The sequence below is a fragment of the Amblyomma americanum genome, chromosome 1, assembly GCF_052857255.1.
Source record: "Amblyomma americanum isolate KBUSLIRL-KWMA chromosome 1, ASM5285725v1, whole genome shotgun sequence".
Taxonomy (NCBI): Eukaryota; Metazoa; Arthropoda; class Arachnida; order Ixodida; family Ixodidae; genus Amblyomma; species Amblyomma americanum.
In genome coordinates, this window is record NC_135497.1 from 333,551,071 (window position 1) to 333,578,218 (window position 27,148).

General features: G+C 46.9%; 1 protein-coding gene across 1 annotated transcript in view; it reads left to right on the forward strand.

Moving 5' to 3' along the window:
- The first annotated feature begins 231 nt into the window (after positions 1–231).
- The window catches only part of Lim3 (Lim3 homeobox protein), a 144,132-nt gene continuing 117,215 nt past the window's right edge, over positions 232–27,148 (forward strand). Inside the window, exon 1 of the mRNA XM_077649922.1 lies at positions 232–441. Coding sequence (XP_077506048.1) covers positions 360–441 — 82 coding nt within the window. The 5' untranslated portion in view covers positions 232–359. The remainder of the gene's footprint in view (positions 442–27,148) is intronic.

Genomic DNA, 27,148 nt, shown 5'->3' on the forward strand with positions numbered 1-27,148 from the left:
CCCTGGACGGCAGGGGAATGCCGGGAATTCGAGCCGCGGGGAGAAAAGGCGAGACTGCCTTCCCGAATGCGGGAGCCGGGAGAGAGGGAGCTGCGCTGAGGGGGAGGGCGTCGGCAGCGGAGCGCTGCGACGACCGTGCCGGCGCGCGCTCGCCAGCGCCGCGAGCTGTCTGCGTCGCCTGGCAGCAGACGGGCGGATTCCCCTCCGCGTCGACTCTTTGCGGCCATTTGGCGGGCTTTTTATTGGCGCGGAGAGGCCGGTTGGCGCACTTAGCCAAATTAAAAAAAGCGGGCGCGCTCTCGCGCGCTCCCTACGGCCGCCGGCGACACGTCCGAACTCGGCGGCTGCCCCCAGCCAGCATGAGCGCCACGAGCATGGTGACCGCCGACCACAACCGGGACATGCTTCTGGCCCTGCTGTCGCGGAACAAGGCACTCGAAGGTCAGGACCTCTTCTTCTTCCACGACGCGCCTTGCTGCTGAATTTTACTCGTGCGGGGCTCGCGACTTCGCGGTCAACGGTGGCAACTTGATAACCTGCAGCTCACTTCCTGTAACGTCCGGCGTCTCCCGTTGGCTGCGAAGCGCGACTGCGATGCGACTCAGGAGCACACCCGCGGTTTCGCGTCGTGGCGGGAAAAGTGTCTGCCGGTGCAGTCGCTGCTTCTTGCGCAATCTCTGTCACTGTCGCACTTAGGCAGATTATGATTCGTTTGTCTGTGCCGTGTGCTCTCATCGCGACTTTTCCACGGCTGAAAACGGGAGGACGAGACCACACAACGATGCGAAGGAGGAAAGGTGAGGGCAGTCGAGGAGGGGAGCGGAGTAGTTAGGACACCCTTGCCAGAAAAGCGGCTCGGAACCGGAAAAAGGATTATCGTTCTCCGTTTGACTTATTAAATTAGCGAAACGAGGCTGCCGGCTGGCTGTCGCCGCTTTCGGGAGGACGTAATTGCGGGGAAACGGAGCAAAATTTACCGGATGTAAATTTAGTTATGACAAAATCTGGACGCTGGGCGAAAAGCACCGAGAGCCGTTCTGTAGACCCAGTCTCAGAGCTGGCTTCTTCCCGAAAGGGGGAAAAGAGGGGCGGGGAAAGAGAAAGGTTTTGAAGAAAAGAGCAGCGAATTGCAGCGAGGTCCGCATAAACGGCTGATGCGGCACTGAGCAGGACGCAGCTGCTCCCGAGGGCTCGCATTTGCGAAAGCCGCTGTGACCCCAGTGGCTTTTTCAGAGTGGACATCGCCAATAGGTAAGTGATGTTCCTTCCGGCCTAGGTTGGCGGCAGTGTTCGACCTGCATCAGTTACCTCTACCGCAGCGACGAGACTCTTGACGCCGTTGTTTGAAACAGTGGCCAGCTTTGTGCCTCAAATGTGTGTGGAAAATGGACAGCGGGCACAGAGCGGTGCAGTTCTGTGCACTGAGACGCAGACACGCTTAAGGGTTTGTAGGGTTTGTAGTATAGAAACTACGATGAAAAATTTATGCACCCAAAAGAGAATTCGTGTATCTGGGAACGCGCGCATGTCCAGGTGTCGCAGCTTGGCCGATCAATCGGCCTGCATGAAATGTCACCCCTTTCCTACGTTGACCTCTTGACGCGTATGTTTCTTACTGCCTATTGGAAAACTTATAACAGAATCATCTCGTGACAAGTGCCTACCTATGGTTTTTTACGCTCAAGGGCTTCAGCGTTCTTGACTTCCGAGCAAGCGGGGAACTCACTCATTGCCACTATTCGTTAGCCATTCATTAGCTGTGCTGAATCTCTAGCTGTCATCGATGGGCGTGTTATTATGCTTAATCATTATTGTTTCTCCATGCCTAGCCAAGAAATTCGCAGAAAATAAAGGTCAGCTGACGCACTTGTCCCATCTATAAGAATAAAGTGAACAAAATGAAAAATAACTGGCTTAGTAGTGACACTGCTGAAATTTTGGAATGTATTCTTTCAGATATTTCGGCAATGTTTTTGATCGGTATATTTTCCATTACCTAATTTCGCTCGGTGATTTGCCGGCTGCGCTGCGTAAATATTTCCTTGAGCATCCACTGCATTTATGGATTTAACGGTCCTTCCTCACAAGCCAAAACCTTTAACTCTCGGTGAGGTTGTGGCATAGCTTCATTGACGTTTATTACGCACGACCATGTAATTTTATCCTATATATATATATATATATATATATATATATATATATATATATATATATATATATATATATATATATATATATATATATATATATATATATATATATATATATATATATATATATATATATATATATATATATATATATATACTTTTTTTTGTTGTAGAATTTAATGTTGTTGTTTTACTGGAAAGAAAATATTGATGCAAACATCAGCTGACCCTACGAAATGCGTATATAAGTTTAATTTGCGTCCCTCAACCGTCATACTTAAATAAAAACTCCATAGTTAATACATATGCGCGCACATGACTGCTCTTCTTTATTATGGATACCTTGAGGTCTCTTCAGTAATGAAATCTTTGGGTTGTGTCACCGAATGTTTTGAATACTCTTTAGTAGAGTTCAAGTGAATTTCTCATGCGGTATAGAGCCCGTCGGCCTGCAGTGTAGTTTCAGTGTTAAAAATGGGTGTTTTCAACTCTGTCTGTAATTATTCTTCACTATTTTACAAGGCCAGTTTCTACTATATAGATGACAAAAAAAAAACTATGAGAAAAACGCTAGAGTAAATTGAGGTCGTATTTCAGTCGGATTGTTAAAACGCTCAAATATTTGAATAATATTCGAAAAAAAACATTTGTACTCCACTCTGCAACGCCTGGTTCGCATCCTTTCACGCATAGAAAACGAACAGCTTGGCGCTTATGCCTTGATGAATGTAACCAATTTATAAGACGGCGGATCATTCAGGGTCATGACGCATACATATGGACCATATATGTGTTCTAATATATTTCGGTTTATTTCGAAATATTGCTTTCAGACCACAATACACTGCATCAACACCTCATTTGCATGCTCAGATTAAATATATTGGTGTGTATGCGACAAAATAAATTTTATCAGTGCGTGTGCATAAATTGCATTATAGGTCTTTACAGTGACCCATTTTTTGCCCTTTAAGATAAAGAATGAATGAATCTTTAGCAAAAGAAAGGATAAACTGCGTCCCTCTTGACGGATTTTTGCTAGTGACGTACAGTTAGAAGAGAGAGCACTTCTACCAGACGCAGTCTCTGCTTTCAGTACGTAAACATCATTAAACGTGCTCTATATAATGTTTTTGGCGTTTTTTTTTAACTAGCGCACTGTAAATGCAAACGCGCGCTTAGCGGTGTAGAATGATGATAAACATACCGCTAGAAGTTAGAAATGTTCCCGCCTTATCTGAAGCACCAATGACATAAAAGCAAAAAGACAACAAAAAATAGGCTGAAGAAACATGCGATATGTGCCATCACGTTCCCAATTCGTGCTGCGGTGGCAGGCCGAATAAACCAAATGCCATAAGTGACGCCACGCATGGTCAGTTCCAGCATCTTGGCAAAATCGCGCAATTCATTTTCCCGGTGTGCCTGGAAAAAAGAAGGGGAGAGTCTGGCACATTCTTCCGTGACGGACGTGGTAAACGACGCCCTCCTGAATGGCAGTGCAGATGGGGCCAGTCTGACTTGAGCGACGTCATCGACAAGGATGTGCCAGGCATTCTGGTGGGCCATAAACACTTTCATCGGCCGTTCAGACGTCAAATGAGCCGTACGGCACTGCCTCGCGGATATCTTGATTTTCTTCGCTTCAGATATATATATATATATATATATATATATATATATATATATATATATATATATATATATATATATATATATATATATATATATATATATATATATATATATATATATATCTAGCGTGTCCGGGCGTGTTCATAAGTACCGTCAATGCGTTATGCGCAAGTGCTCTACATCTGACAAAGTGTCTCTCCGGTTCCTCGTCCCTCATCAGACTGGCGTCCAAAATTTTATTTCGCGGGCACATATACAGAAAACAGGCGCCCTTCCCATCTAGAATTCAATGCGCTGCCTTATGCATTTTACCCTTGGACGCTCAAGTGTCAAACTGGACGTCATTCGACGCACGTGCAGAAGCTCCACGAATGCATCTCCTCGATGCCAAATGGAATTGTTGGAGGGAAAAACGAAGGTGGTCTTTAAGTCAATAAACAAAGAGAGAGGCTCTGTTCTCGACTGACGCTCGCGAGTCGAGTTCGGAATGCTTCACTTGACTCTTCGCTACTTTCGAGCATTCTTTTTGTTTTTGTTTTCCTTTCCCTGCGCGAACTTTCAGACCCCGGGTGCAAGGGAGGCGAGCGAAGGGAGGAGACTACGAGAGACGAACAAAACGGAGGCAAAAGTGGACGCGCCGCCCGGCAAGCAGACAATGCGCGCGCGCGCTCACGATTCGGTTGTATTATTCAGGGCAAAGCGTGCGTATGTATATATACGTGCGGCACGGCCCACTTGGCAGCAATGGAACGGCCGCGCCGGCGTTTGGCCTTTTCATCGAAGCGCCCTCGCGATGGGCGCCTCGCCGGTAACCTCGCTCTCCAGGCACGCCGTTTGGCGGCCGCGCCGAGACGCTGCCGGGCGCTGGAAAGGAAGAGGCGCTCCTTCTTCGCCACGTCTCTCTATCTCTCTTCTCTCCTCTTTTCGTTTCTCGCGAGAGCTGACTGGGGGCACGCGCGGTTGGGTGCCCTGTCTAACCCTGCATAACGCGAGAAGGAGACGACTGGAGAAACGTCGAAGACGGCGAGGCGAACGCGCGCGTCTGTGTAGAATAGATAGAAAAAAAAAGGAGTAGAAAGAAAGAAAAACAGCCAGAAGGTATGGGAAAAGGGCGGGGGCTCAGTGCTCGCGCCAAGACGAATGCACGACGAATAGAGGGGATACAAACCCAGTCTCCTTTACTTCTGCTGCTGTGCTCCTTGAGCAGGGTGCGTATGTGTGCGCGAGCTCCGCAACCCCTTGCTACGTTCTTCATCGGTTCACTCTCACCTCTCATTGTTTTTATCGTATCGCGCCGTGTGGGCTCCGGCTGTGCGGGATCTGGCAAGCTGGCGAGCAGCAGTTTGAAGTTTTGCGAGGATGTGGGTTGCGCGCTCGTGCCCGGTGCCGCCGCTGCCGCCGCGCTATTTGCTTAGAGATGTGCGCTCAGCGAGCCCGGGTGGAGCGCTGTGCGCGTGCGCCATGAATAATTCATGAAGGTGAGCGGGTGAGAGCTGTTTTGTCATCCCTTGTGCCACGTTTCACTCGTTTTGTTTCTTTCTGTTTTTCTTTTTTAAATTTCGCTCCAGTGCTGCTCTTTTTTGGGCGCTTTCCTTCCTCGTCTTCTTACTTGCGGTAGCGCGTTTAGTCGCGCTGTTTTAGTTCTTGCATTTTGGCGCTGTTCAGCCGTCAATTTCTATTCCTTATTTTTTTTTCTTCTTCTCGCCTTTCTTTCTTTCTTTCGAGCAGAGCAGTTATTCCCTCACTCGCACAGTGGCTTCTCTTTGGGGTGAGTTTGCGCGTTGTCTATGCTTCGAGACTTTCTAATTCTACAAACGCGACCGGGAATGACAATATATTCGAGGCTTTTATAATTGCGATCACGGCTTCCCGCGTCTCTGCTCGGAGGACAACACACCAAAGGTTTTCTAGCCAACAGAAACAAGATAACACCCCCACCCCTCACCTCACCTCCTTGTTCCTATAATGTCAGAGGCTTAATACTTCAGCATGCGGTATTAAGTAGCATTGTGGGGTGGTGAGGTTGTGTAGTTAGGGTAATGTGAATTTCATTTTACTTGGTAATACTACATAAGTGTCATAGATAATCAGTGTCAGAATGCTTTCCTTGATCTCGAGAGGGTGACTTATTACATTGATGCATCATAACCTCCATCTAAACTGTCTCTATCTCTGCCACTTCTCCCTCCCTTCGCCCAGTATTGGAATAGCAGGTCCGAGGCATGCTCCATTGGCCAACGCCTTTGCCGTCCTTGCCTTTAAAGCCTTCCTCTCCTTCATTTTGTAAGGCTTGTTATTACTGCAATAACAAGCATTCTTTCCGTTAAACACATTTTAGCCCTTTGTAGCTCGTGCCTGTACACATACAATAATTTTAGCATGATATTTTCTTTTTAGAAATGAAACGTTGCCTAGTAAACTTCTTGCGGTGCGCTTTTTTTTCTATGTGTAGTCGGAATGCCTTTCAACAAACAATGATTATTTGAAGAAGATTAGAAATAAACGAACCCATTTTTTGTTTTGCAGTGACATCTTTTTTTACAGTGATGTTTTTCATTGATAAAAAGGACTTGCAGGCAAGCTGTCCTTTGAAGATTTCCTGATATGGGCCAAGACATTAAACTCGAACATGAACTTGATTAGGTTTTGTACTTTTAGCCGAGATCTGTCGGGACCATAGCAACACCTGCTTAGCTGTCGCCCTACTTGTTGGTGGTTGAAAATGCAGAATATGACAAGGCCATTAATATTGGTTAGTGCAAAACTACCTGTTCGCTCCTGTTTCCTTTAGGTGTACACCGTGCCGTGTTTGCCTTCTTACTCTTGTTAGTGAAGCTTTTTTGTTTTTAATTATTTGAGCATGGAAGCGATTGATAACGAGATGCTATTTGCTGAATGCCGGTATTGCTGTTTGTGGCTTCATGCTTTTATTCCTCGAGCTTTATTTTAAATTTAGCACTTTTTGTGTCAGTTTTGGTTTGAAGTTACAATATGTTGTTGGTTGTGCATTAATATCTTTTCATTGGTCAATATGTACTTTACTACTACAGAGTGCTTGAGCACAAAGAACCATGTTTTATGCCAGAGAGTGTGTCATACCTCTTGTAACATGACAATTGTTATGACATCACCTACTGTTTTGGCGATTCGAATTCCTTAGTATAGAAACTAAGTCTCTCCTGTGTCTGTATGGATAGCATGTTAGTTAAAAGTAAACTGTTCGTTTTATTCTTACCTGTCCAACCTTTTGATGTTCTTGATTGCAATTTGGCTGAGGAAAAAGCAATATGCAGAGTGATATTTGCCGGTTGCCATCCCCACCACTAAGTTTTGAAAATAGGCTTTTTGAGATAAAAAGAATGCTTTTGCAGCATAGTTGTTGCGGAATCCAGAAAAAAGGTGAACCATGTCAACTAGTAAGCTGGTTAAGGAGAGGAGAGGTCTTGAAATCGCAAAAAAAAAAAATCGCGAGAAAGTCGATTCTTGGAGAAACAATTCTTCGTAATAATCATACTTCAAAGTCTACATCCGCAAAATATCATAACCACGCTAAAAACGATACCAAAGTGCGAAACAAAATGAATAATCTGATTGTAGCGTGGCTGAAAAGTGAAGCGCGAGCTTCGAAGTAACGCTCACCTTTTCACGCAGTCTCAATTCGTTTTGACACCTGTCAAGTGAGCATCACAGCCGCGCAACCAACGCTACAGCTGTTTTCCTGCGACTCAATTTTCCACGATTCAATCAGTGCACTCGGAATTTAGCGTCTTTATCTGCTTTCGTGGTTATATAAATTCAGTCTCCGGCTCACGGGCTTTTTCTCTGATGCGTCTTGGGAACTTAAATGAGCTTGGTATGAATTTATTCTGGAGGAGTCAAGCTGCGCTGTAATTCTTATTGACTTTTACAACGTGTAATAAATTTAATTATTTGCTTTCCTAAATTACGAAGATTACCAATTTTGTACCTTCTATTCATAGATCTTTTTAGCAATGTGTTTTCACTGAGGCAAGTTTAGAAACAGCATCACCGCACAAAATTGGTTTTTGTGGGATGCAGTTGTGTAAATATTTCTAATAATTTTTAACATTTTTTGGCTGACTGCTTGTAATGAAGAGCCAATTTTAAACCGAGAAACTCCTTATAACTGATATTCTATTCAACTATTCAGAATATAATTGCATATTTGCACTCGACATCAAACTCCACTTTCATGGTGATTATCATAATAATGCTACTATAAATAAAAAATAGTTTTAAGACCGGTATCCCCCTTAAGGCAATTCTAATAGTTAATTCTTCAACTATTACAGATAGGTGCTGGGTAGGACTCCGAAACAGGTAGCTGGCCGTTAGTGACAGCCATATCATTTTTTAGAATTTCGAAAATGCAATTAGCCTGGGTGCTGTGGCTCAACACATTTTGGCCATTTCTTGTGCAATTCGCGGCTGCGTTGCGTGCACAGTGAGGCCCACCAATGAGCGTTATTTCATGGCACACGTTCCACATGACTTTGTTTGCTCCGCCTCTGTAGGAGCAGCGAGAAGCGGTGAGCACCACAGCACCGGCGGAACATAGGTCACGTGGCACGTGTGCCACGGAGTGATGTGATCTGATCGGTTTCACTGCGCGCACACCACAGGCGCGCGGTTATAGAACTGCTCTAGTAATGGCCAACATTTTTTGACCCACAGTGCCGAGGATATTCGTGTTCTCAAAAGGCTTAAGAATGATATGGCGATTACTAACAGGCCATTTACTAACATCAAAGCGCGGCGCCTATTTGTAACATATAGAAAATTAGAGGTTAGAATTTACTTGACCAGCCCACTAACTAAGTAACATGATTCACCTGTTTTGTGATGCCCTTCAAGACTGATCTTGTTATGCCGCAAAAACCATATTTTCACTTCAAAACACCTATTTTTAAAAATTAGTGGCGGGCTTTCCTGAAACACCTAAGTCTTGAGCTACCAGCAAACCACCACGCCAAAGACTCGGTGCGTGACTATCCGTCGCCACTGCAGTAAAAACCGCCTTCAAGGAAATGCAGGTGTTCTGTACGCTAATGACCGCCGTTTCGTTCACTCTATTTGGCATATTTCTTTGCATTCTAATTTTATAACTGTACAAGACAACCGGGAGGCTTGTTTGAATATGGCGACAAAAGAACCGTTTTTCTCATCGAATGTATACAGCTGTCCTAGTCTTGGTCCAAGTAGAGCACTTGGTTCGGCACGCTGCAAAGGAATTCTCTCCGAAAAACTTTCAGAAATTCCTTCGGGCATGTGCTGTTGCTTCCATCGCTAGATGGGTTGTGTATCGAGGCCTGATGTTTGGTCACCTGCAACTTCATACCGTCACTGTCATATTATCGGGCGCTAGCTCAATCGAAGGCCTGGTTTGAACATTACACCAGAAAAAAGAGAGAAATCGTTGCGTATGCGCTCTTCTGGATTTTTCACTTCATTTCACTTCACTTTATTACCTTAAAGACCCCCGGGATTATTCTGTCAAACAATTCGCGAAGTGAGAGATTCTTGAAAGAAGGTGCCCCTGTAAAGCGTGCGCCACCTTCAACAAGCAGACACGCGGAGAAGCCGTATCTGTAAGCAGAAAAGAGCGCGTCAATGGGGAGGATGCATTATTTGAGAAATTTTACAGAGACAGATATTAGTGGCTTTCTCTGCGATATCGGCCGCGGCGATGTCCGCACTACGCGTTGCGCTGAGAGGAGGTACGACCATGATTTCGCCTGCGCATGCCCGCCTTTCACGGCGTTGCACGTACAGGCTCGCGCTGGCTGGACCCTTTCCATTCACCGTAACCATGGTTACCATCTCATAGCAGTGACGCAGGCACTGTTCTCTAGGAGATGTAGAGTAAGCGCGGTATGTATAGAGAGGGGTGACAAATGCGGAAGTCAGGCGCTGTTTTTGTAGTGTGAGGACTGGTCGCTACCTTCTTAGTACGATGCGTAGTTGGTGAGGTGAATACTCTAGAACAAACCGACTGACTACCACTCGCTCTCTCAGATGCGCTGGAAAATTCAGCGATGATAGAACCTGCTACCGCACGAGCGTGACTCCTGCGACGTCTCCGGCTGCCACCGAATTTCACGTTACATTGGCGTAACCATGGCGTTAATTTTTGAAGGTGCTTTTGCATATCGACAACTGGGATTTCCAAGAGGCACCGAGGAACGCACAGGAGGACGAGAATAATCTTACGGGGCTGCATTATCTATGTGCGTGGTAGACACCATCATAAGGCAATAATAAGTCTTGATTGTGTGACTGCCGGTGCGCATAGGGGCATTGCACAGGCTAGGTGCGTGTGCAAAGTGCTGTTTTTGAAGCCCTGCAGAATTTATTTCTTCTTTGTGAGCTCCGAAGTCGAGCACCGGCGCGAAGGTTATTTAGACTTCTTCGCGCAAGACACTCAAAGCAACGGTTACTCCTCTAAGCCGGGGAAGAAACCAGACCTAGACAACCCCAGCCCCATCTCTCTGACATCGTATCTAGGGAAGCTGTATTGAAGGATCGTGCTAATCAGACTCCAAAACTACCTGGAGAACAAATACCTTCTGCCCCAAGACTATGTTTGGCTTCCGAACACACCTGTCGACGCAAGACATCCTCCTGCTACTTAAGGAAGTCTTAACTTGCAAACCCAAGTTTGGCGAGAATATTGTCGTAGCCATAGACCTCGAAGAAGACTTTGAACACGCCAGCCATGACGCAGTATTGACGGGGCTAGGTCGACTAGACAGCGGCAAAAAGATCCATGATTACATTAGAGTCTTCCTAACGGACCTATCAGCAATCCTTGGAGTATGAGATTTCAGGTCGGACAAGCTGGCAATGCCCAATAAAGGCACCCCGCAAGGCTCAGTGATCTCCCCATTCCTCTTCAACATAACCATGTCAGGGCTTCCTGAAATACTCGGCCGCATCAAAGGCATCAGCCATGCCATGCACGCTGAGGATATCACGGTGTGGTCAAACGAATGATCCTTTGGGGAAAAAAACGACAAATTCTAAGAAGCCGTGACTTGTATTTGCCAGTACGCCAGGGAATGCGATCTCTCCTGTCTGTAGTGTTGCGTGCTTCATGCGAAGGAGCAGACAAGTTTCCAGGGGCGAAGCGACGTTTATTCCGACATGTTCGTCGGTGCGTGGCTGGTAGAGATAAGCCCGCGCGCTTGTTGCGGCGCACGCCTTTTATTCGTTTTGCGCGCCTGCGCATTACGACTGCGGTGATAAGCCGGACACCACACTGCCCACCAGAAAAGTCCGAAGTTATACGCATCCACTCACGTAGATACGTCAATGAGAACCTCGAACTCAATATTCTTCTTGACGGGCAGGATATTCCTGAAGTAGCAACACTACGAATTCTGGGCGTGTGGCTACAATCCAACCTCAGAGTGGACCACACGCTCAGACTCCTCTCCTACACTACAGCCCAAGTGACTTGGATGATCACCCGAGTAGCGTTAATTAATGGGCCTCGGAGTCTTTAACACGTACCTAGAGCATCAGGAAACACTTCTCATGGCTCAGAAAGAAAGCCTTCTGCATACGACCACGGGCAGGGCCTTACTGAGACTACTAGGCTATCCTGATAGCCACAGAAATATTCAAGAGACGGAGGTCGTACCAGACGACATCAGATCGACCAACACAGTCCTGCCCATCCCTAAGGGCATGCACCCACAACTGCACCGAAGCAGGAGGGAATCAAGGGCTCAGGCGATAGAAGAGCGCATCGCTGGCAAAAAAAAAAATCCGTCTTCATAGACGCAGCCAGCTACCCAAGGCACAGAGCCATGGTGCCAGCGGCAATCGACTACGCTCACAAGGAGCTAGCCAGCGTCATCATAAGGTGTTGTACCTCTACACTGTCCAGTAGCCGAAGGCGACAAAAGAGGCGAATTCCTGGTTATCATATCGGACTCGCAGACCGCCTGTCGGAATTTCCTGCGAGGCAGAACTGGCAAGAATGCTCTCCGCGCTCTAAGCCAAGGTCTCTCAAGCGAAGAAAAACATTCTATAATGTGGGCACCGGGACATGCCGGCCTGGCCGGGAACCAGGCAGCGGACGCCATCGCTCGAGGATATACTAACCGAGTGACAGCTGATGCCTTGGTACTCGAGCTGGTTACCCAGACGTGCAGAGACATACCGGAACACCTTAGGAGACTAAGGGGGATCTATTCCCCACACCGTAGCCAACTCAGTAAAGAGCAAACGCTATGTTGGAGACAGCTACAAGCAAACACATATCCATCCTCATGAATTCTAAACAAGATACACCCCACTACATACAGGCCCGCATGACCATGGTGCGGATAGACAGCCACACTACCCCACACCACATGGAGATGCTAACACAACCCTGCAGTTCCAGTCCTACACAATGCCACGTCGGAGCAGTGGGAGGTAGCGCTGTCCAGCTGGGAATCCGGGGATCAGCTTTCACTGGTCGAACGGGCCGAAGCTGCCGCAGCCGCCGCAGGAGTCCCGGACTAGGAACTCCAGCCATGAAGCCTCCCAAGACATGAACAATGTATAAACGTTTTGTCTCTCTCTCTCTTCTGTACACAACATGGAAGCATTCGTCTAAGGGTTTCACTGAAGCAAATATTGTCATATCTTTTAGAGTAACGCAAGGAAATGATCCATTTGTGCAAAAGCTGCGTTAACGACGTGAACATAATGACTGACTGATGTGTTTTAACGTATTATTTCGTTAAATTTATTATATGCAGCAAAATGAATTTACTTGCTGCTTTTGTTGTCACATTTGCGGTCTTTATGAAAGCGAAATAAGTGCGGTTTTTGTTCAGTTTTTTCTGCCGTTTCTTTTAGTTTTTTCAGTGGGGAAACAATGTAAAATGATACATGTGGTCTTCGGCAGCATGGAAAGATGCAATATACTTTTTGTTGGAGACTGAAGTTAATGAACGTCCTGCTTAACCCACGGTATTTTTTTCAAGAGCGATAGTTTTAGCTACAGAGAAGTAGATAGAGTAGAATGGTATGCCTCCTTCTCATAGCATAACATTTTTAGAATTTGCTATTTCTCTGTGATAGTCTGCTGAGAATTCTTGCTTTGTTGCTTCCCTGACGAAAGCACGTAAGTCACCGTTAGAATATGAATTCTGTGATCGTGTGACATTTGTGTGCATTTTGAAATGTTTATGAAAGATTAAAAAGAATATCATAAGACGCACTGAAGATGTTTATTTTTTGTCTCTTTTCCTTTTTTTCTTCAGAAGCGTGAGAAACTTTGCCTTAGCGGAGAGTTCTGGCAGAGCAGTAGCTGCCGGCTGGCATTCACCAGTTAACATATATTTATCCCGGATGCCAAGTATGTTGCTCTCGAATGCGAAACTCTGGGAAGATGCGACACACGTGGGAGAGCGTTCCCGGGTTCCAGCATTCACGTTACTGGTAACAACCGCCCACGACCACATCAAATACAGGCGAACGGAATTACTGGGGGGCCAGAAGGCCAGAGTGGAAGCCCGGGGACTAATCTCTTAATCTGCGCGGGAGTCGGCGTAGAAGCAACTGCGTCTCCAGAGTCCCGAGCTCCGGTCAATCATATTTTGTCGCGGTTAGACGAGGGGTCGGCAGGGTGGAGGGGTGGTCCCATTCGGTACAGGGATTTGAACAATGACGTCCACGATTGTCAGTGGTAGGGGTTGCCCACGGATTCGCGCCGTCGGCACACACCCGTACGCGCAGCGAATGGGGAGGCGGCGCACAAGGGTACGGAGAGCTACACTCGATGCTAATTTCGACAGGAGGCTGAACAAGCGCCAGGGCTTTGCTCTGCCCCGTACGGCCGCTACTGCTATCACACGGATTAAGATTGGGGCGGATTATCTGCCCAGCGCCGGGGAGCTCTGCCCTGGAACCTGGCTCTGCCCTTTCGACCCTGGCGCGGATCGGGGACATAGGAAGAATGACTTCGCTTTGAGAACAGAGTAGCAGGCTGAAAACTTGGGTGGTGTTCTTTTAGTTTATCTTTCAGCGCAGTCATGGCACACGTGGCTTATGGCTGCCTTGTCAGACGCCCACTGACTCGTCTTCGAGTGTTGGTAACTAATAGAACCCAGGTTAGCTTAGCGAACCTAGTAAAGGGATACGTGGTCAGCGCTAAACTAAACGCGAACCGGATACCTCTAATGAGAAAAAAAGGTGAAAATAATAGCTGCTGCAGGAGAAATACGAGCTGAATGCATTAACACTTCCCCATAGCGGCCTTCGCGACATAGAAGTCGTATTAAGGGGGCCTAGTGTTCGACTCTCCAAACTATTGTCTTCTCGTTTTGCTACTCCCACTGCAACTAATTTTATCACGTCTCATTGCACGCGGACAGTACCTGCAGTGATCACATAAAAAAAAAAACACTTGAGATCAACTTCAGCGCCTTTATTTCTCGGAAATTTTTCACGGACGGAACGTAAATGGTAACAGACACGTAGGTCGTATGCCCCTGAACCACTCTTTATTAGCATATCTAATTACTTCTTCTTTAATGGCAACATTTTATTGTCATTGGCATTCATTGTGGAGATAAAAAATAATAAAAACGCATACGTTAAACATGCAAGTTATAAACGTTGAGCCATAAGTTCTGATACTTTCTTTGGTTCTCCAACATGGCGCTATCTTTCAGGTCTTGCACAATTTGCTCTTCTGCAGGGCGCATAAAATGTAACCATATTTCTGCCAAGGGCCAAGAAACACTTTTCGATCTGTTACACCTGCGTGTTTAGCTTCAGCACTATAGCATCACATCCTGCATGAACGCAGTTTTAAACGACTGACCACCTGAGAAGGAGCACTTCTGCGGCGATCCCAATACCTGCTCAGGTAGAAAAGGCTGGCAGGCAGTACGCGCGCTGGAATCTAACAGCCGAGTCTACCATTTAAGGTTATTATTTTATGACGTCCACATGTAGTTAACAACTCGCAGAAGCTCATCCCAGGAAACTTCCGGCCAAAGAATGGTTTTTACACCACGGTGATGCCGTGACTCGGAAACATAACGCCTGAGCAAGTTCACCTGTGTGTATACTGTTTGAAAGCAGACCAGCTGGCCAAACGTCCAATAAGCATACAGTAAAGCAGGAGCCGAAGAGCTTTGTCGCAAGAATTGAAGTTCACACTCTCTCCCGCATCAAAAAAAGAGGAAGACAGGTGCCCGCATTTCGTCAAGCGGTCTTGTGGTCGTGAATTCGGGGTAAAGTGGTTTTTGGACATTTAGGCGGTGTCGCACTTATAGCGTAACGTAGAAGCAAATGGTACGCATTCAGCGCTAATTAGTTTTCCCTCACTGGTTCTCTGCGGTTCTGTTATTATGACTTCAGCAAACTTCGGGCGTTCTCATCGGCAATGGTGGATTTTTCGTATTATCACCTGGAGAGAAACGACAGGCTCTTATTTTTTTTCTTGCCAGGAAGATAAAGGCCTTTAACAAAAACAACAAAACAAACGCGATGACTGAACCAGAGCTTATGAAAACAACGCTGATGAATACGAATACAAGCTCCTGTATATTCACTGAATCCACGGAGGAGACAAACTAGTCGCATTTTTTTTTTGCTTGTTAAATACAGCGATGAGCTGCTTTGCGCGGTTTTACGGGCCTTATTACCATATTAACAGCGACGTAAAAACCAAAATGGATTGGGTGATCACCGCTTGGAAGTGAATAGTGATGCAGCCTAGCCTCAGAAATCCGCGCGCAGGAAACAGGCTTGACGCACCGCAGTCTGCTTAAGAAAAGGGCCAGTAGTGGCGACACCTGTGTTTAATTTCTTGACCGTTTCTTGCTCATAATAGCTCAGTTTCGTCTCTTGGTCATCGCAACGCGCTAATATATCGATTCGGGTCATCGTGGATGTGCCCTCAAAATCCCTTGAATCAGTTTTGCTTCTCGTCAACTCGGAGCCGCTTCGCTGTGCCGAGCCCATTTTGTGCTGTCGGGCTGCTAGCCCGGAGCTGGCGGGGAAGCCGAAAAAGCGCCGATGGCCCCGCCATAGGCACGCGCGCCCACTTCCGGTGCCGTGCCCAGAACTTCCGGAGCGGAGACTCCCACTTCCGGACTCGGACTCGTGCTCAGCTACGCTGGCGTTTGCTTCACTTTTGGCGCAATTTTTTGCGGCAACACTTTGCGCAATTCTTGCACGTGTGGGGATTCTTAAGGACGCCACCACTGTGCTGCAGCGCGGGCGCATATGTCGGCTACCGCACTCACCTAGGCGAAGCCGACAGCTGCGCACTGTGAACAGAAGGGGGACGTTTAAACTGAGGAGCAGATAATAGTAGCGCTAGAGCGCGTTAGAATGCAGAATGGTGTTTTGAACAAAAAATTGTGAAGGTATTGGTCATCCGGCATATGCTGAGGAACGAACAACCAGCCGTCCAGCGCGAGAACAATACACTTATACACGATGTGTAATACCGCTGTCAGACGGGCACCGCAAATGCCTTTGGGAATCAGGTCCTTATATCCAAATGTGTAAGGAGTGCAGCTACACGGCACAAATGTTGCGCCTTTGCCGCTAAGGGCCTTGGAGGCGAAGGCGCCTGCGCGAGACCTTTGGAGCCCAAACACGAGGTCTTCGAGAACCTGCGATCGCAATACCATCGGACGACAAAAATTAAAAGTAATAAAAAATAGATGTAGCCAACAATGTTTAAAAACATCTTTTAAAAATGCGAAAGGTGTGTCTGACTTTGCTTTTTGTGCGGGTGTTTTTATTTTATGCCCAGGTTTCAAGACAGTGAAAGTGTTGCAGCAACACCGAGTGCCCGTGGCGGCCAAAGCAGTACAAAAAAAAACCCGCTGCTGCTGATGAGAGTAGCTGTTGTAGTTCTTTTAAGGAAGCAAAAAAATAAAATAATTGTCTGAAGTCAACGAAGGAACAGAGTTTCCCACTTTAATTTTAAAACACTCACTTCAGCCGCCTTCAGCAGCGAATGCTAAGCTTGAACGACTGTTTCACCTTTGGGCTGCACCATGCAGCTGCGTCGCTGCTCCTTTTTAAGCTTTCGCTCCTTTGGTGAAAAAAGGTGCCTTTGCTAGAAAGGCCTTAGAGGAATGCCGTGATTATTCTTGAAATAAAGCTCGAATAGACTTTACTTCAGCAGTAATTTTATTTTGTGAAGTTTGGTTTTCTTCTCTTATGCCTTAATTTTGCCCGTCATTTTACTGAGTAAGTATTTCGAGCTGCAGGGTGTTTGCCTCCGCGAACTGACGTCACCGGCATGGTTGCGCACAGTAGACTTAACGCCAGAGATCATGGACGTACGTAGCAGATTTATGAAGCTTTCACATGACGTACCTTCTTTACCGAAAGGAACCAGACTCTCTCGGCCGCATAAATAGCACGCCGGTAGCGCGGAGGTGGCGCTACGGCTGGCAGCCTTCATCAGCTGCGAGGATAACCTGCCTCACGAGATCCCGAGTCATCCCTACCCACCTCTTTATCCTTACCATTTATCACGATCCTCCTTCAATATGGCTTGAGCTATCACTATCCCTTTAGTAGCACGAGGAGTGGTAAGGCCAGTGGCGGTTCGTGCAAGGACGGTTCGTTCAAGTACTGTCCCGCCAATGCCCGCTTGGCTTCGCTGGTTTTGCAACTGTAGAAACAAAAATCTTTGGAATACCTGATTTTCAACGGTCACATAATAGCTAAACTTGATTCTCCAGCTTTTCAGTGCGGTAGAGAAGCAACCACGCCATTTATCATTGACTTTTTTCGTATACCTCTTCTTGAGCTGCGACTGCGACCAGCGGTTGTAATCAGTGACACTCAGAATTTTATGTTTATTCGAACGTTGTGCGCAAGCATGCGTTTTTTTGTCATTTAAGCTACATTTCGTATGTTGGGCTAAAGTTCAGGCAAAAATATGAGATTCAGAATTTAATGCACTTTAACCCCAATCAAAAAGTATAATATGCAAGTTCTGCTAGATTAGAAAATTGCTTAATGGGGATGTACGTATTCTACCTTCGTGAGCGTTTTCATGAAAAAGAAATGATGAAATAACGGCAACAGTGGTAAAGTGTTTAAAAATCAAATGTGGTATACTTTGAGACATCTGGGTATGGTGCGTCTTGCTGATGACATGCACTGGAATTATTGTGAATGAACAGCGCAATAACAGGTAATATTATACCGTTTTAAAGGTCTAGATGCTGAACCACCCACTCATTCTTCGGTGTTTCTTGATCCTCACCAATGCAAATATGTTGGCTGCTCGTGAAGAATTTCTTGCTATTCTTTGCCCAACTTTTACATACCTCTGACGTTCCATGCTTGCAAAGAAACTTGCTCAGTAACATACACATTGAACAAACCTCGTTGTAGAGCCTGCCTATCAGAGCCCTGAGTCATTTACAACGAGGCGGACGCCGCCTGGATACTCGGCCGTTAGAATCAGAACACATACAACATTGGTTTACACTGAATTGGACGCGTTCGCTGGGTGCCAGTGCAGAAGGCCGCATGCACTGCAGTGGTACCCAGCAGACAGTGTCGCCAGACAGGCTGCCACTCACATAACGCAGAGCACGGCCGCCGCTGCTCTCTTCGCACCCCCCCCTCCAAAGGCCACGCTAAGAGCACGCGCGCGTTACAAGCCCAGACGAGCGTTGTGCGCATCAGATCCCTTCACTCCTCTTCCCTTCGTCCCCTGTCCATTTCTCAACCAATCCCCCTTCGCTCTCTCCCCACACACGCACTTCCCCCTCAGCATGAGCAGCGTTGCTGTGCGTAGCGTAGCCACCGTGGGCGCCTGGGTATCATCTGGAGGGGGTGGAGGGAGCCTCTGGCCAGGCTGACGGGCTAGAGCTGCACGCGCGCTGTAACCAAATTATCCTCGGCCCTTATCATTTGCCCCCTTCTGACAATCTCCAACGCACCCTTCTGCCCGCTCTCGCCCTCCTCCTCGCCGTTCTCCGCGCTGCTGGGCTCACCGTATGGGCACGCTCTTCCACCGCCGCCGCGCGCATAATCCCGTTAAGAATTACAAACTGTTTTTAGGTAAGGTCGCGCGCTCGGCCTCTGCTCTCCAGAGGACCCGCGCTCTGACTCCTGTCGGGAAGCGCTCCAGGAAACGGAACTAAGCCACGTGACTTCCAGCGCGCGTCCGTCCTGCCCCTAATTTCCCGCCCCGAGCCACCCGCACCTCGCCCTCTCCTGCACCCCGGGCGAGAGCGCGGGTCCCGAGACGAGTGCCGCTTCGTTCGTCGGCGGCTTTAGCCGGCGCACGCGACCGCGGGCCCCGCTGCGCTCCAGTCCCCGAGGGGCACAGGGAGAGCAGACCGCGCCGCAATATGGCACTGCGCCACCTTGGTGTGAATTCGCTACCCCCAGCCCCCACCTTACTTTCCTCGCATTCATTGCCGCGGTTTTGTTATGGTTATGACGATTTTTTGGCGCAATCGAGAGTCGAGAGAGCGCCTGAGCGGTGACATTTCACTTCGCCCCTAATCTGTCGATGGGCGATTCCGATACGCTGCCGGTTTGGTGCTTCACGCACGTGTTAACTGGATGTTTCGAGCTTCGGTTCGCGACCCACCCTTCTTTCCACTCGTCATGTTTTGGGATAGCTGCGCGCAATTCGCTCGGTTCTGTCAGCTGTGACGCAAACAAGGATGTTTGAATGGGGGGCAAATTGTTTCTACGCAACAGGCTCCTTTAATCGACCAGTGGTTTATTTGTGTAGCTTGCTCGCGTAGCGTAATTTCCGCTACACTGTTGAGGCGCCGATGTTTGGTCTCTAAAGTAGTTTCTAATGGCCCTAGAAAGTTAGCAACTAAAACCGAGAAGTGAACGACATGAGGACCCTTCAGCGGACAGAGGCCCGATTATGCAGACTTCTTTCGTGCTGTTGAACTAATATTCTGCGCCCGCCATCTAAAAGCTGGGGAAAAGCAAAAAAAAAGTGAGATCGCCTACTCGGTTTGCACGCGCTATGAAACGTTCTCTGGCTTGAAACGAGCGCATCGATGACTGTGCTGTTTATATTCTTTAATTTGGAATATATTGAGTCTACGTGGTATTACAAAAAAACAAACAGAAAACACACAAGTCTTGGTCGCGAAAGTAGCCCGTTCATTCTTGATGCGACTTTTCTCTACACTCTGATTACTCTCAGCTTGTTACCTCCGCTTGAGAACTTCAAGCAGACGTACAGAGTGTTGACCTCAGTGTTCTTCCTTCCGGGCGTTCGTATAATTTCTGCTGCGCATCGACCGCCGTCGCCACGGTTGGCCGGACAATCGGAGCGAAGGGATCGTCGCGGGACACTCTCGCTGAGCTTCGAGGTAACTGCATCAAACGAACTCGGGTTCTCGCATCAGCCCCGCGTTGCACCCAGCTCTCGTTGTCTCTTCTGCGCTCTGGACTAACGCGCCGGCGTTCTTGCCCCCGCTGCCAACGCCTTTTCTTCGCCGCGCGCCGACAATTTAAGTCGACAAGGGCGCTGACGAGTGCGCGAGGGAGGGAGGGCGCCGCCGCCGTCGCCGAAAGGTCCGCCGGGGACCCGGCCGGAACCAAATTGGTTCCGACAAGCTCGCTTTGCCGCCACGTGCCGCTTCCCCCGAATGGGCGCAGCCAGCCGGAATGCGCGCTTGGGATGCTTCCGCCTCCTCGAGCTTCGCCGCGCGACCGGACGATCGCGTCGCCGCATGCCGAGCTCGTGTGAGGAAACTAGGCGATCGGCAGCGGCATGCCTTTGTTTGTTTGTAGCGATAGCTACATTACGATGGCATTTCGAGCCTTAAGCGTGGCCACCCCGTGGCCACCGTGGCGGCGCAGTGGCTGGTCGCGTGATTGGTCACGTGGTGCGGAGCAGCTGCCGGCGAAACCGAGTATGGGTGGGGGGGGTGGAGAGGGGGAGAGGGGGAGGGGGAGAGAGTGAATCCATGTCAAGGGAACAAGGTGAAGAAGTAACGCCCAGCGAAACGTAGCGGTGAAAGACTGACTTTGCAACTCGACTGAGTGAGTTCCACCCGGCCAGGTGTAGCTAACGCGTCACTCCAGGTTTAACCAGAGCTAAACCACAGCCATTTTTTTTTTGCATGCGCACCTTTTCACCTTTGCCCGGGAGTTTGGAAGTGCTAGCTGTGCGGTTTCATGGTGATCGAAGCGCAAATTACGAAGGAAGGAAGTGAAAAACAAGTCACTTGTGGTGACGCGCGTCATCTTGGTCGTTGCCAGCAGCATGGCCTTTATGCAAAAGGCTTCGATGGATTCTTCTATGGCCGCGCTCAGCTGGGGTGGGAAAGTGCTTACGGTTTTGGTCCACGGCCCTTCGTCTCTTCAATAAATGTAAAACAAAGATAAATAATCTGCATTTAACGAAAACACAAAATTTGGCGATCTGCCGGGTGTGGCGTTATAGAATTCGGCACCGCAGCCAGCAAAGCTCTATCCTCAGTGAGCTTTGGCGTCCTCGTTGTGGGACCATGTTAATTACCACTACAGCTATTACCTAAACTTTTTTTTTAGCTATGGTAAAAAGTTTCTCATCTTTTGAGGCATAGGACAGCCCAAATGAAAAAGGAAACGATGTGAACAGAACGTCTGAGTTTTTATTTTTTATTCTGCGCACACAAATAGCAATAATATGCACTGCGGTTCCATAGCCAACTGAAATGATCAATTTAACACCTTGCGAAAACACAGCGCGATTAAACAGGGGAAGAAAAAGACACACACAAGACAACACACAAGACACGACATGTGCTGACTACTACGAGCTCTTTCATCGTGATGGTTCTTATAACTATAATTTAATTTATCCTATTACTCAATAGAGGGAGGAAATAAAAAAAAACAGCGTAAAAAGAATAATACAATGCTAATAGAATACAACGCGATGTAGTGTAATGCAATGGGATGGGATACAATAAATGCCATGTGAAATGATACAACACAATAGTCAATGCAGAGTGGTAGATAGGCTATAGGAGGCATGAACAAGAAGAAAAAGAAAATTTTACAAGTAAAACCTCTCGGCTGTATATTAATATTATTTATTCGCTCAAAAGGTCGATTAATAATTTAGTAGGGTCGCGCTTAATCGCAATGTTGTTCGGCAGCTGGTTTTACTTTTCTATTGATTTATTAAAGGCTGTTGTTTGTCCATGCAAACGCTGAAGGATCAAGAAATTAAAGAGGCTACGCGATGTTGTAATGGGAGCCAGACTTGTCATTCTCTTGTGAACCAGCACAATACTGCCAGGTGGCGCTGTGGCTCAAAGACATTGACGCTTGTGGCGCTAGAAGTGGAAAACGTTGACGTTGGCTGGCTCCCCTCCTGAAGGACGTGCTGCCAAGCTGCCCGGTCTAGTTTTGTGCTGTCCCATTTATTTCTTGTCACCAAAATCGTGACAATACATACAACGTTTTCCTTTTCATTTCTTAATGCCCCCCTCCGCGCTTCTGTTAGAATTTAGTTTTTCAGTTGGATGAATGTTATTCGATAGCAATTCTTCTTCCTTTATGTCTTTCTATAGGCTGCTGGAGCACATGTGTGGATTTAAGTAATGTTAAGGCTTTGATTTGTTTTGTTGACCTGCTCGGATTGCTCGTGCTGCCATATTAGCTCTTTTGCTTCCTGTCTCTGAAAGAAAGTTTGTTTTCTCATCATGTGTCGATTGTCGGATGGTAAATCACGTGGTATAATGTTGCGGCATATAGGAATGCTGGTCTTGAAAATAGGAAATATTTGGTAATAATCGGACACATCTTGCCTTTTGTATGCGTTCTTCTTGGCCCTGTTTAATCGCGCATTTCTGCATGCTAAGATTAGCTGCATTAGTTTTTCAAATGAAAACATTCGACAGAGGTCTGTCTGGTTGTTAATTTAATGTCATTTATTTTTAATTTAATTTAATTTGTTATTTCAGCATATAAGTGTATGAACTATTCGTGTGAACCGATTAGCCCTCTCTGATGTTTTTATTCAGTACAGCTACTGCATTAAAGTAAAAATCACACGCACAAATCAAAGAAGACAACAAGCAGGAAGGTTGACAAGGCGACGTAAACGCAACAAAACGCGGCTGCAAGGTGAAAACAAGAGGGAAAACGTGTTCAATGCATATGCTGCACTCATTTTGAACGGAAAATCGCGCAACAATATATCCAGAAGAGTTGCCAAGCAAAATGTTGAGGCGAAAACTAGCTCCTTGACCTAAATGAAGAAAGCTACAACTTTATTCATGAAACCGACAGGCTTTCACGGTTTAATAACTCGGAGCTTGAATGCGGGGTTCAAAAAAATGATCGGTACTCCACGACTGGAGACCAGCCGACCTTTATACCTGCGATGTTAAGGAGATCGACGACATCACCGAGAACCTCACAGCACGGAAAGGACTAAAGGGTAGATACTATGTTATTATGTTATTATGAAGGGTAGATAAGTTCAAGAGCAGCCGTAAGAAACGCGGTGTGTCCTGGAAGTTCTGTGGTAATTTCCTGAGCATTGGCAACGTGAGCTCTGGTACGAGAACCCATATTTGTGCCCTCTATGTCACCTGCTCTGCGGAGATGAGGCAATAAAGGCTTTTATGAGCATAGTGGGCCGCTGTGGCTGTAAGTGCTGGATATAAATCATCAGGGATGCATTTCCTTTATGTAGAAGTTCGTACACTCCTTTGCTTCTATTCATATAATTTGCTATGACACTAATGCTTTATCGGTTCCAGAGCATTTGTGCTATTTCGATATGTTTCAAGACAACTGTTTCTTTGTCCCTACACATAACTGCGCACTTTTGTTCATTTGCTTTCGTGGAATAGCTTTTCGCAGCAGTACCTTCTGTCGCTTTCTTTCTCAGGTCATTCATTAAAATTTTCTCATTGTGACGGTCTCGCGGTGTTCCATGCAGTAACCAAAAATTCTCTCAGCTAGACCCAAAATTTTCTATTTCAGGCCCTTTCTCACTGCAGTAGGCAATTTCTGTGCTTAAAGTTACTTGAAAATCTATAAAAGTTCCCTTTTCTTCAAGTATAACCTCTCAGATTCTCTGAAGAAAAAAAATCCCCGAAGGGAACATCGATGGGCGCTTCCCGAAGTGACATCTACAGCTTGCGCGGTATTTGAAATTAAAGCCTTTCAGCGGAGCTCAAAATGTTCTGAATTATTCTTTCGTAAGTGATGTAAAGATCTCCGGCTGTAGTTCTATTGAATTCAAAATTGTTCGTATTGAATTTTAAATGAAATATGCCACTCGATGTGCTCGTTTATATAATGTGCACTTTTACATTAAGCTTCCCGGGTTCGAACCCGGCCGCGGCAGCCGCGTTTCGATGGAGGCGGAACGCAAAAGGCCCCCCGTCTGCTGTGCGATGTCAGTGCACGTTAATGAACCCTAGGTGGTCGAAATTATTCCGGAGCCCTCCACTACGGCACCTATTCCTGTCTTCTCTTCGGGCGCAGTTCAGGTGTGCACCAAGATGCGAGAGAATTACTGCGCCTATTCCTATAATGACAAATTAATTTCTAATTTCCAATATGCAACCGTTATTTCGTGGTTGTACAGGTGCCACTAGTGGCCAAAAGTTGTACAGACAGCGTGTAGGGGGTCCATTTTGCGTCTGTTAGGTCTGCATTTGAGAATGACAACTCATAATGGAATATTTTCTTTTTCGTCTGCGTTGCCTTTCTAGACAACCATAGAGATGCTAGGATAGATTAATAGAGCGCAAATAAACCTTTCAACGAGGTGCCATTTTTTAGGAATATTCTGTGAACAGAAACGAAAATAAAAGAGAGGTGCCGTAGTGGAGGGCTCCGGAATAATTTAGACCACCTGGGGATCTTTAACGTGCACTGACAACGCACGGCGCCCGTGTGCTGTGCGATGTCAGTGCACGTTAAAGATCCCCAGGTGGTCGAAATTATTCCGGAGCCCTCCACTACGGCACCTCTCTTCCTTTCTTCTTGCACTCCCTCCTTTATCCCTTCCCTTACGGCGCGGTTCAGGTGTCCAACGATATATGAGACAGATACTGCGCCATTTCCTTTCCCTCAAAACCAATTATAAATTATATATCTTATGTAGTTATCAGAGCCCGAATTTCTCGCGGTGCTCCTTTTAAACTCTAAGCCCATTTGCACTCTTCAGATAAATTTCACGTTATGCCCAACTCTGTAATAAATGAACGTACTTGTAACATGCGGTACTATCAACTGTCTCAATCGTGTCGTTTTCATTGGTATTTTTTTGCGACCAGATGTGTAATGGTCGACAGTCGAGCAGTTTGCAGCTGCGGAACAGCGTGAACAGTGACCTCGGAGAACGCGTTGTCCAGACAGAAGTGGGCAAATGTAGGACTTCAAGAGGTGGGAGGGGGAGGGGGGGGGGGGGGCAACTGCCAGAGTGTCCAGCGGTAAAACACTGCTAGCGGCGGGTCATGGGCCGCTACGAGCGCTCACCGCTCCTTTTGGGCCGGCTTTCACGCACCGTCGCTGGCCATCCGCGCGGGTGCAGCTCTGCGTGCGTGGTTCCTTTTCGCGGCGGCGCGAGTTGTTATTGATGACGCGAAGCGAAACGGGCGCTTGGCCCGGTGCTGGGGCGACGCGTCCATAAAGCATGACTCAGGATGGCCCCGGCGAATGCATAATGCAGAGAGTGCGCCGTAGCGCTCGCCCCGTAAACGAAGCAGATGGATTAATTGGCTCCCCCCCCCCCTCCCCCCCCCATCCCGCAGCCGCCTCTGCCGTCGCACCCGCTCTCAGGAAATGGACAACGGCGGCGCACCGGTCGGAGCCACGCGGGATCCAGAGTCCTAGTGAGGCTGGGGAAATCTTGGGCATCTTGGGAATTATATGAAAGCAGGTGTTTTCCATTTGAGGGGGTGCATCTTTTCTTGTTACCTGACAATATACAGCATTGCCTCAACGATAAGCGTCAAGCAGAAAAAAAACAACATAGGTGTCACACTGCTGAAGGGAGCAGCAGTTCATACTGCGCGGATGTGTATGAGCAGTAGGTTCAGGTAGTGCCTTTAGCTAAGTATTAAAAATCAGTTCCTCCTGGGTCAGTTTTGCAAACAATTTCAAAAAGAAAATGATACCGTTTTCAGGCGAATAGATTGAAACCGTGACTCTAATATTTAGAAATAGTTCTATGCACGAAGTATGTCCACAGAAGTAATAAGAATTGTTTTTAAAATCGCCAAGCCCAAAGGAAAACACAAACTGTGTTGCGTCCCTTCGGACCATTGAAAATAAAAATGTTTTCTGATCTCTCCACTTTTGGTGGCCTTGTTCAAAATTTTCAACTGCCAGTGTGTCCGGCGAGTGTGCAATCCCTTCGAGACATGAGGATCAAATAGCGCTCTTTCAAAGGCGTTCCCTTCTTCAGGAAAAAAAAAAAAACTCAGAGAGGCATATCGCCCCACTTGTAAAAGGTGCTGTTTACGTTACATGACAACGGGGCACTTGCCTTATCTTCTAGCGCTCGCTGCCTAGCCAACAGTTGTTTAAGAGTAACTCCAAAGCACCATTGCAACCCATGAATCGCCAGAGGGACTTTTTTGTCGAATAATTCATTTAATGTTGCTAAAATAAAGCGGTTTGCAGAATGAGGTTCTGTTCATGACAGCATAAAAAATTATAAGAAAGCCCTTTAAGGGTGTTATAGATTTCATTACGCTCTCAAGATTGTAGACTGGCTTATAGCGCGATCTGAGCTCTGAGGTGGTTTTGAAACTACATTGAATAGTCTTTCATCCTGAAACTCTGGCAGGCGACGAAGTGTGAACCACCGAGCTATCGTGATGTAGACGCCGTGAAATGGCGATCAGACCATGAGTGGGCACTACTGTCTTCCTCAAAGACTCACGAAGTTCTAAGAAAACCTCTTGGCGTGCTATTTAATTGCCAGCGTGGCATGAATTCGTTGTGTGTCTCTAGAGAGGTAAAAACTAAAATAAGGTTTGATTTAATTGATGACTTGCCCACATTAGTGGTATAATGAGGCTCTGAGATATTGAGCAGTCTGTCTCTTGGGCACATCCGGGCGCCTACGGGGTTTATTCTCAATGGCTTTATACTTCTAAAATGCATTCTTCTTGCGGTTTTTGTATTTCATAGACGCCCTAAAACGTGTTGATATAAACCTTAACATGTTCCAAGAACACAGAAATTAAACATTAATCTCATTAGTGAAATGATGTGCAACGATATGCTGAATAGAAATTAATCTTCTGAGTTGTATAGGTAGTTTTAGTGAACAAAAATGCAAGGCTGCTCGAAATACAAAAATTGCAGGCGCTTACACTGAGGGTGCGACGAGTGATTAGCGCTTG